Here is an 11,788-nt window from a genome sequence, read left to right as displayed (position 1 = left end):
AACACAACAAAAATATCAGAATAGATGAACAAAAAAATATCAGAAATCAGAAAAAAGTGAACAGGGAAAATGGCAAATATGGAATAGAGCAGTGATTCCCAAAGTGGTCTATATCGACCCCCAGGGGTCTATGACAACCTGCAAGGGGTCTACATCAGCGAAAAAAAAATTTGGGGGTCCATGAAATGAAAATGGGGGTCCACGATAGTGGATCTCAACATACACTGATAGTACCTATTTACTTACATCATATTATCTTATAAAAACATATACATTATTTATAAAAGTACCTATGAAGTAAAAAATTTATTATATATGTTTATAAAATTGTGTAAGTTGTAGGATAAAAACCTGCACATAATGATATACCAGTATCATCTTGTTACAAGCATACGCACAGTAAACATTCTTGCCAATTTTTGTCTCAAAGCTTCGCGAACTTGCACTGACTTGTTCAATTTGTCACTTTATAAATATGAATGTGAGAAAAATACGTTCATTCGTTTCCGGAATCTTGAATAGGAAAGTGCTGAGAAAATATTTTAAAAAATATAAACTGGTAGTTTATCATACATATTATAGTGAATCAGTGTTATTTTGTTTGAGAATGCCGGAGAAAAGTAGGTACATTATTTTTTATTAAATTTTATGTTACATATATTTTATATAACAGATACAAAATTTTATTTTGAGTAGTTTTAATTTAAATTCAATAAATAAATGTATAAAATTTAACATGTGTTTTTATTTCAGGTTTTTAACACTAAACTTCACTACAGTTAGAAATTTACAAAAAAATCAATATCAGGTAAGTAGGGGGTCTACCCAAAACCGAAAAACATGGCAAGGGGTCTACGGCACAAACAAGTTTGGGAACCTCTGGAATAGAGGAAAAGAGATAACACAGAACAAATAGGGAAAAGAAAACAAAGAACATGGATGAGATGAAGAACAAAGACAATAAGAAAAACAGAAAATGTGGAATGAAAAAGAGAAGTCAATGAAAAATGGACAGAATAAAAAAGCATAGAAAACCAAAGAGAATAATGAGAAAATGGAGAAATTGAAGAGCAGAAAAAAGAACAGTAAATGGAGAGACCAAAGAATGAATAGAGAAAGTTGTGAAATTGGGATAAAGAAACAAAAACTGCCACACACACACACACACATACACACACACTGGAAAAAAAAAATAAATAAATTAAAAAAAAAAAAAAAAAAAAAATATATATATATATATATATATATATATATATATATGGAGAGAGAGAGAGAGAGAGAGAATGAATGGGGGGAGGAAGGGTGGCAAAAGAAGAACAGATGATATGAAAATGGAGTTTGTAAAGAGAATCCAGGAAAAAGTAAATGAATAGGAGAAAGAAAAAGCAGAATAACATTAACACAGAGAACTGTGAAAATGAAAAGAACAAAAACAACAGAAAACTAAAATTTCAAGAATCAAAAGGGAAAACAAGTAGGAGAAAACAGTAAAAAGAATCATAGAAAAAATAGAGAATTGTAAAAGACAAGAAATTGAAAGGAAAAAAAAACTAAACAAAACAGGTAACAAAAAGAACAAAACTCATCAAAGAAAAATAAGAACAAAAAGAAATGATGAAAATGGAATAGCATAAAATAGAAAGAACAAAGGGGAATGGAGCAATTGAGCAAAAAAGCAATAAAAATCAAACAAAAGGGGAAAACAAGAAAAATGGAAAAGAACCAGGAAATAAGTGAAAAAAGACAATGAAGAGAACAGAAATTGTAGAGAACAAAGAAAAAAATAGAGAAGAGTGATAAAGGAAAAACAAAAAAGGGTAGGAAGAATATTAAATAGAAACCAGAGAAAAGGGAGGGGACAAAGAAAAAATAAATGAGCAGACAAAGTAGAGAGAACAATGAGAAGAGAGAGAACCAAAAAATTAGAAAAGTATGAAAAAAGCAACAGTTAAAACAGGGTGCAAAATGGAAATGTAGAGAATAGAAAGGTGAAAGAAAAGTAGAACAAAGAGTAATATATGAGAACAGAAATAAGAGAACAAAAAATAGAGAACAATACATGCAGAAAATAAGAAACAACTAAGAATAATATAGTCAATAGAAGAAACAAGGTAGAAAAGAAAATACAGGGAAGTGAATAAAAAGAAGAACATAGAAATTGTGAAGAACAAACTGAAAATAGGAAAGAATACTGACAGTACAAAAGAAAACTGAGAAAATGTAAATATCAAAGAATATAGAGAAAACAACAAAGAAAATGTAACCAAAAAAGAACAGAGAACAGAAAAAGCGAGAAAGAAAACAGAACAAAGAGAATAGCCAGCATTAAAAGAACAAAGTAAACAGAATAGAAAGAAAAAATGCCAAATAACAAGGAGAGAAATTATAAGAAAATGGGAATAAGAAAGAACATAACAATCAGAGAATAAAGAGTAGAGATAATAAAAATGATAAAAGATAAATAAGAACAAAGGAAACAAGATAATGGAGGAAAGAAAGGATTTAAAAAAAAAAAAAAAAAAAAAAGCCCTGATGTGTCTCAGTTGAGCATTGTCCATGCATCAAGAGGTCGTTGGTTGGATTACCTATCAGGGCGCTTGCCCAGCTGCTGATTTGATCCCAAATACCAAAAACAAAAAAAAAACTGGTGAGGACAAAGAGAAAATATGAAAATAACATAGGAAACATAGATATGAAAATAACATAGGAAACATAGACCAAACACAGAAAGGATAAAAGAGAACAAAATGAAAAAGGATAAAATAGAGAGAGAATAGACAGAACAGAATAAACCCAGATAACAAAATGGAAAAAGCGATAATCAAGAAAAATGAAAGTAGGAAAAGAATAGAATGAAGATGAAAAATGGAGAGGACAAAGTAAGAAAAAAGAACAATAATAGAAGAGGCTGAAAAGAGGAAAGAGAGAACAAAGTAAGTGGTACAAATAAAAAGAGCAGAGTGAACAGAAAACAGCAGAAACAAAAAATGGATAAAACATAGAGAACAGAATAAAGTTTCCAAAGAGAAGGGAGATAGTGTTCTCTTCAAATTGAGAACAGATAAAAGTGCAAAAATAAAAAATGAAGAGAAAAATCAAAGAGTAAATGGAGATAAGAAAATAGAACAGAGAAATCAAATAAAATAGAAAAATATAAAGAGAACAAAGTGAACAGGGAAAAAAGGAACAAGGGGGAAAATGGAGCAACCGAGAAAGAAGTAATAAAAATAAAAATTATTTTAAAAAATGGAGCCAAAACCGGTTTGGCTCAGTGGTAGAGCGTTGGTCTGCAGACTGAAAGGTCCGGGTTCCTTTCCGGTCGGGGGCATGTACGTTGGTTGCGGGCACATCCCCAGTAGGGGGTGTGCAAGAGGCAGCTGGTCAATGTTTCTCTCTCATCAATGTTTCTAGCTCTCTGTCTCTCTCCCTTCCTCTCTGTAAAAATCAATAAAAAATATATTTTAAAAAAATGGAAAGGAACCAGGAAATAAGTGAACCAAGACAATTAAAGAACAAGAAGAGAAGAGAGAAATTGTAAAGAACAAAGAAAAAAATAGGGAAGAGTGATAGAGGAAAACAAAAAATGGAAGGAAGAATAAAGAACAGGACAGAATAAGGGGATATGAGAGAAAGTGAAGAAACATAGAACACAAAAAATGGAGAGAACACAGAAAAACAGCGGAAATATTGAGAAACATGAGGAAGGAGAGAACTGAAAAAATGAAGAGAACATTAGAAATACAGAGCAAATGGAACACAAAAATAAAAAGACATAAAAACAAACAATGGGTAAGTGCATAATTCAAAAAGAGAATATATGAAACAGGGAAGATAGAAAGAATGGAAAAAACAGAAAATTCTCCATAAAAAATACAGATTATAAAGAAATAAAAAGTCAAAGCAAATTGAGGGAATAAATACAAAAAATAAGAGAACAGAAAATATATAAGGAGAACAAAAAAGAAACAACAATGATGAAGAATAATGAAAAAACAAGAAGAATAAAAAGTAATCAGAATGCAGGAAAAATGGCAAAGAAAAAGAAAAAACATCTAAAAACAAAGGAACAATCAGAACAGAAAGAACAAAAACATAAAACAGAATGAGAAGAAATAAAAGGAAAATTTGAAAAAAATATAACAGAAAGAAGAGAAAACGGTAAACAGTGAACAAAAAAAATATGAACAAAGATTTGAGGGATGAGAGAAAACAGCAAAGAAAACCAAGATAGTACATAGATAACAGAATTCTAGAAGAGTAGAGGAAAGAAAGGAAATGGAAAGAATGAATACATAACAAACAGCAATGAGAATACTAAAAGAGGACAAAAGTCTCAGTTGATGTTGCTGAATTGTTCACCAGTTTGATTCCCAATTGGGGCACATGCTTATTTTGGGGGCTTAATCTGTGTTTTAGTCCATGTTAAAGGCAGCAATTGATGTTTCTAATCAATGTTTTTAACTATCTATAAAAAATAAATAATTTAAAAAGGACAAAGATTAGAAAATGTAGAGAACAAAGTGAGAAAATATGATAACTTAAAAAAAGAAACAGAGGAAAGAGACTAGGAGAACAAATAGGAAAATGGAAAGTACAAATAAAAAAAAAAGGAAACAAAACTAAAAAGCAGAGAAAAGATGGAGGAAATGAAGAGAGAAGAAACTGCACAGAGAAATTGAGAGAAAAAAAATATTAAAAGTAAAATAAAAACCAATAGAATAAATGGAATACAGTAAATGGTAAAATGAAAAAGAGAATAGAGAGTGGATAAAATAAAGACTAAAAAGAGAAAACGGAAAACGGATATAACAAAGAGGAAAAATATAACATGAAACGGTGAGTTCAAAGATATGAAGGAAAAAACAGAACACTGGAATACAACTAAAACCACAGAGAACAGATAAAGCAAAAAGGACAAAGAAAATTTATAGAAAAGAGAAAATGGGAACCAGGGTAAAGTTAAAGCAAAAAGCAGAGGAAGCCAAGAAAATGGAGGAAGGGAAAGGGAGAGATGGAAACATCAATGATAAGAATTACTGAGGAAAAAGTAAGAACTTTGGAAATGGAGACAGCTGAGAGAAATCAAGAAAGAACAAAGAGAAGACAAACACAATAAGTACAATAGAAAAATATATATTGAAAATAGGACAAAGTGATACAAGAACAGAGAAAATGGAGAGGAAAGAGTAAAAAATAACACAGATCAAAGAAAAAAGAACAGAAAACAAAGAAGAAAAAGATCATAGATAATGGAGACAGAGATTATTTTTTTTAAAGAGAATAGAGAACAGATATACTGTAAAAGGGCAGATGGGGGCACAAAAAGAGAATGGAGAAAATAGGAGATTCAAATGGTGGCAAAATAAATGGATGCTGCATGGACATGCTCCCAGTATGAAACTGCAAGTACAACTAAAATAGTTGTACCTCACACAACGAACTTAATTCGTTCCAGGAGCAAGTTTGTTATGCGAAAAGTTCGTTATGTGAAACGCGTTTTCCCATAACAATACATGTTAAAAAAAATAATTCGTTCTGTAGCATAAAATATGCTAAGATGACATAAAAAAAGATAAATTTTTTGTTATTATTTTTATTTAGATACATCTAAAAACATAATTTTTTAAGAAGCCATGATATAAAAAAAATATTGAGTTTAACTTAAAAGAACGATTGCCGCGATACGTGCTTAAGTTAAGCGCAGTGACTAACGACTGCCTGCAGTGCCTGCGCGGAAGGATGCAATACATCGGCAGCGATCGTGGAAGCTCGGGCGAAGCAGTCGTGGAAGCTCGGGCAAAGCGGTCGTGGAAGCTCGGGCGACTTCGTTGTGTGAAACGAAGTTTGTTGTATGAATCATGAAATGAAGTTCGTTGAGTGCAGCGTTCGCTGTGCGAGGCGTTCTTTATGCGAGGCACCACTGTACAGAAAAACTTCCTGAATAATTAACCGAAGACTCCCTGGAGAGAAACATGAAAACCAAAGATGGAAAGTGGAGACCGCATCCATACTGGTAGGAGTGGGAGAGACACAAAAGGGCTGGCCAGACTCCCACAAACAACAATTGACATTCCAAAGAGATACTGTATTTAAGCTGTGGGGGATTGCCACTGAGAACTCTGGGATCTAATCCCCAAGCAGGGCCCTCCTTAAGAGAAAACACCAGAAACGACAAGAGTGACCTAGGTAGTTTGGCTCAGTGGATAGAGTGTCAGCTGCTAGCTGAAGGGTCCCAGGTATAATTCTGGTCAAGGACACATGCCTGGATAACAGGTTCCAACCCAAGTAGGAGAGGTACAGTAGACAGCCAATCAGTATTTCTCATCCTTGATGTTTCCATCTCTCCTCCTTTTCTCGCTTAAATCAATAAATATATATATTTAAAAACTGGGAAGGGTACCCACACAACATCTAGCTATGAAAAGCAGCAGGGTTGATGTCTGCCAGCGAGATATGTCTGGAAATGCAGGCACCCTCTTAAAGAGCCAATACATAAAATTCCCTGTAGAGCTGCTTACCTGTGTTCTCGCAGATGTAGGGCAGAGTGGAATGGAGGTCTGTGAGGAGAAGACAGGATCAGAGCCTCTAGGGTTCAGGAGGCAGATGACCCAATTTCCTGTGTTGTCATTACCTCATGCTACAGAGGTCATCTTTCTCACACAGATATTTGCCAAACAGGCATCTTTGCCTAGGGGAAAGACAGTTTACTCACCATATTGGAAAATACCTTGTCTCATGGTGCAGAGATTCTGAGGCTGATTAAGAGACTGAGAATAACAACCTCTAGGTAGAAGGAACTGCCTCACCCTATTGAAAACGCTTATCTCACCTGTGGATGGTTACCTAAGGGCTATTCAAGATGGAATCCTATCAGTCTGCAGGAAAATGTGGTCTCTGCAAGATTTGAGACTTTGGCTAATCTGCGGGTTTTGCTGAAGGATGCCCAGTACCAAACCAGAGACAGGCGGACCTGCATTACCACCATTTGTCCACCAACCAGATCTGAAATATCATGGCTGGCATATACACATAAGAAACTATTTGGCATTGAAACTGGGACTCAAAAGAACTGTTGGCCCAGAAAGGAACTCACTACAGACTGATTCATTTGCCTCTCAGCATAACCATTATGGCTTGTTGCAGTTTAAGTTCTTACAAGGGTATTTCTTGGATCACATTATCTCACACATCTAGAGGAAATAATGAACAACATAAACAGACCCAGAGAAAGAGAAGCAGCGATCAGACTCTCAAACCTCAGAGGGAAAGTAAGGGAGGATGGGGGTAAGGGGAAGAGATCAACCAAAGGACTTGTGTGCATACATATGGGCCTAGCCAGTGGCCATGGACAATGGGGGTGGGGGTGGGGGGCATATCTAGGGAGGGGTTTGGAATTGGAATGGGGGAATAAGGACAATTATGTGATACCATAATCAATAATAATAATAATAATAATAATAATAATAATAAAAGAAATAACATGCACCTGAAACCACACCCCTGCTGAGGGAGTTTCCTGCCCCCATGGCTGCTTAACTTTCCATGCCCAGCTCAAATCAGGACCCAGGTAAAAGACAGAGACATGATGACAGCAGCTGCCCTCACACTACAAGACTTGTTTGAGTTGTCTTGTAAACATGGTGTAGGGAAGTGGGTTTTTATATCTAAATCCAACCTACCACCAGGAATGCTCAGGGCCTACTCAAGAAGGCAAATAATCCTTTCCCCTACTATTTACAGAGTAAAATAAGATTGTTTTAGAGTAATAAATTTGACAGTAAAATAGTAGACAAGTTTTCAGGCTAATTTAAATTGGCTAATTGTTCCTAAAATGTTAACTAAAATTTTTATTGGTAGTTCATCTCAGGATAAAATCTCAGAACAGGAAAAGAACCTAAAGTAGTCATACTTTAGTGCAAAATATTAAAACTTAAAAGCTATCAAGACTACATTATAAAATTTTCAAAAGCCTCCTAATATTTAAATCAAAAAAAGGGGGAAAGTAGAAGAATAGTATGTAAAGAAAATTATCCTGTAAGTAAATTACATCTAGAAAATTTGTACTTTAGAAAATTAATTGTAATGCTATCAGCAAGACACCCATGAAAAACACACATGTCAAAACAAGCCAGAAGAAAATCATTTGGGCAAAAAATGAAAAAGGATCCAAGTCAAATTTATAGAAAATATTCCTTTATTAACTTTTGGTTGAGAATATGTTTGTATATTTTCAGAAAACAACTAAGAGACCATGTGGATTCTGGCAACAGAGAGGAATTGACAGGACTACTCCAACCATGAAGACAGAAGATAAGTAGTCCAGAGATGGAAGATGCTGACGACATCTTGCCATAATAGCAGTCAGCAGATGTGTATCACTGCAGGTTGCCCAAGACCAAACTAGAGAGGGTTGGACCTGCATTACCACCATTTGTCCACCATCCAGAACTGAAATATCATTGCTGACATCTACACATAAGGAACTGTTTGACATTGAAATTGGGTTTCAAAAGAACTGTTGGCCCAGAAAGAAACTCACTACAGACTGAGTCGTATACCTTTCAGCATAACAATTATTGCTTGTCTCATTTTTTATTCTTATAAGTATACTTCCAGTAGAACATGATCTCACTCATCTAGGGGAAATGGTGAAAAACATAGACTGATGAAAACAGACCCAGAGATAAGGAGCCATGGGTCAGACTGTTGGACCTCAAAGTGAGGGTGGTGATAAAAGGGAGAGATCAACCAAAGGACTTATGTGCATACATATGAGCCTAACCAGTGGTCAAGGACAATAGGAGGGTGGGGGCATGAGTGTGGAAGGGTGGGGGATTGGAATGTGGGGTTGAGGACAAATATGTGATACCTTAATCAATAAAGAAATTTAAAAAATAAAAATAAAAAGAAGAAATAACAGTTGACACTGTCCTGTGCTAGAGATTGAGATGCCTAGCAGATATACCTAATACACAGCCTCAAACCCAAATAGGCAGCCAAAACGAGGAGGCAAACAACTTCAGGGAAAAAGAACAAAAGAATTCTCTAGAAGAAGAGATAAATGAAATGGAGATAATTTATCTGATATGTAGTTCAGTATAAAGATGGTAAAGATGCTCAGCAACATTAGAAAAGATATAGTAACTATGAAAACAAAAATAAAGACATAGCACAAATAAAGAACATATTGGAAGAAATACACGGCATATGAGGGGAAAAAAGCAGAGGATTGAATCAATAAATTAGAAGATAGGGTTAAAAAATTAATCAGAGAACCAAAAAGAAAAAAACAATTTAAAAAACAGGACAACTTAAGTGATCTGTGGAACAACATGAAACATAAGAATATTCAAATAGTAGGTGAGCCAGAAGAAGCAGAAAGTAAGAAAGGGATAGAGAATATGTTTGAAGAAATAATGGCAGAAAACGTCCTTAACCTGTTAATGGAAATTTTCAAACATGTTCAAGAGGCACATAGTGTCCCAAGCAGGAAGAACCTAAACACACCCCCCACTCACACATAATAATTAAAATGCCAAAATAATTAAAGGCATAGAATCTTTTTTAATATATATATTTTATTAATTTTTTACAGAGAGGAAGGGAGTGAGATAGAGTTAGAAACATCGATGAGAGAGAAACATTGATCAGCTGCCTCCTGCACACCCCCTACTGGGGATGTGCCTGCAACTAAGGTACATGTCCTTGACCAGAGTCGAACCCAGGACCCTTCAGTCCACAGGCAGACGTTCTATCCAGTGAGCCAAACTGGTTTCAACAAGGCATAGAATCTTAAAGGCAGCAAGAGAAAAGCAAACTTGCCTACAAAGGAGTTCCCATAAGACTGACACTTGATTTCTCAGAAACTAGAAGTTGAAAGGGAATGCTATAAAGTACTCAGGCTAATGGAAAGCAAGTATCTGAAATAAAATTACTATATAGAGGGAGGACAAATGGTGGCATGATAGACAACCTTGTCCTAAGCCTTGTTCCAGAGCAGATAGAATAAGCAGCTGAAACGAATAACAACTCCCCCAAATTGGTGAAGGAAACTCAGTTGGTGAGACAATATCCGATAGCTGGGAAGGGCAGAGGTCCCCTGGAGAAAGGTAAAATCAAGGATTTGGTTAGGAGAGATATGCCAGACCTCTGAGGTCAGAGGGAGACATCACAGCTCCAAGTTACATCCATTGGGTCAGGCACGGTGTTTGACTATGGAAAAGAGGACTGTAGAACTGCTGGTGGCAGGGGATTCTAGATCTGGGTGCATAGTCATGAAAGACTGAGCCCAGAAGGAACAGTCTGAAGGGTTGACCAGAATTCACAGTGCTGGCAGGAAAAGAGGTCACAGAGGCGCAGACTTCCTCCTCTCTGTGCTCCTGTGAGTTCCAAAGCACATTCCCCTCTGACTGGCTAAATGCTTTAGTCCAGGGCACAGAGATCACATGAGCAGCAGCCACCTGAGCATCCCTCTGCTATCCAAGGAGCAGCAGTCCCATGAGCAGCCTTCCCCAGCAGTCTCACGTGGCCTGCCCTGTCCAAGGAGCAGCAACTGGTGAGCGGCCCATGGCCATTCCAAGGAGCAGCATCCATGCAAGTAGTCCTCCCTTGTCTGAGGTGCAGTAGGCACACCAGCAGCCCACCCCGCTCTGAGGAGAGGAAACTGTGTGCAGACCACACTCTGCACTCATCAGAGGAGCAGCATTTCCATGAGCTACATGCCCCCAATCGAGGAGCAGCAGGCGCATGAGCAGCCTGCCCCCATCTGAGGAGCAGCAGCTGTGTGAACAGCACGCCCTTGTCTGAGCAGCAGCAGCCTTGTGAGCAGCCCACTCCCATTTGAGGAGCAGCAGCCATCCAAGAAGCTTAACCCAGTCTGAGGAGCATCAGCCACATGAGCACATCACCCATGATTGAGTAGCGACAGCCCTGTGAAGCCTGCACCAGTCTGAGTATCAGCAGCAACGCATAGTCCACACTGGTCCAACAAGCAGCAGCTGGGTTGTGGCCCGCCCCACCTGATGAGTATCAGCTGCACATGCAACTCACTTCTGCCCAAGGAGCAGTAGCTGTGCAAGAAGCCCATCCTCTATCTGAGGAACAGTAGCCTTTCAAGCAGCTTGCCCCCATCAGAGAAGCAGCAGCTTCACTATCAGCCTGCCCTCAAGTGACCAGTCCCTGTCCAAGGAGCAGCAGCCTCACAAGCAGCCCATTCTGTCTAAGGAGCAGCAGCTGCATGCAGCAAACCACCATCCAAGGAGCAGTATCCTCATGATCTGTGCACCACTGTCCAAGGAGCATCAACTGTGTGAGCAACCTCCCCCTCTAGCAAGAGGAGCCATGACTGCTGTGAGCAGCACCCACCAGAGGAGCCACTGCCAACTGAGGAGCAAACGCTACCGCAATTGCCCAGGAGCAACTGCAGCCCGGGGAACTACTGACACCCAGGCAGTAGCCCCTGCATGGTTTGACATCTAGATCCACCTGTGAGATAAAAAATGTGTAGACAAATAAACCCCCAAGGAATTAAAGGAGGAATTGCCAGAAAGGCAGCTAAGTGAAACAGAGGCATGCAATATGTTAGAAAAATAATTCAGAATAAGGGTCATACAATTCATAAACCAAATGGATGAGAAAATCAACAACTTATCTAAGAATCAAGAAGAAATGAAGAGTGATATAGCTGTAATAAAAAACACCGTGGAAAGTTCCAACAGTAGACTAGGAAAGCGAAGGACTGAATTAGCTAATTAGAAGACAGGTAAGCAAAACATACCCAAACTGAACT

At 37.3% G+C, this 11,788-nt stretch overlaps 1 protein-coding gene across 1 annotated transcript in view; it reads left to right on the top strand.

The window, feature by feature from the left end:
* NHLRC3 (NHL repeat containing 3) overlaps window positions 1-8,809 on the top strand; it is a 46,024-nt gene extending 37,215 nt beyond the window's left edge. Inside the window, exon 7 of the mRNA XM_084879585.1 lies at window positions 8,235-8,809. Coding sequence (XP_084735711.1) covers window positions 8,235-8,301 — 67 coding nt within the window. The 3' untranslated portion in view covers window positions 8,302-8,809. The remainder of the gene's footprint in view (window positions 1-8,234) is intronic.
* Window positions 8,810-11,788: the final 2,979 nt, after the last annotated feature.

Source organism: Pipistrellus hanaki, assembly GCF_964339955.1.
Source record: "Pipistrellus hanaki genome assembly, chromosome: 3".
Classification (NCBI taxonomy): Eukaryota; Metazoa; Chordata; class Mammalia; order Chiroptera; family Vespertilionidae; genus Pipistrellus; species Pipistrellus hanaki.
Note: the sequence above shows the minus strand (reverse complement) of the source record. Positions and strands in the feature narration are given on the sequence as shown.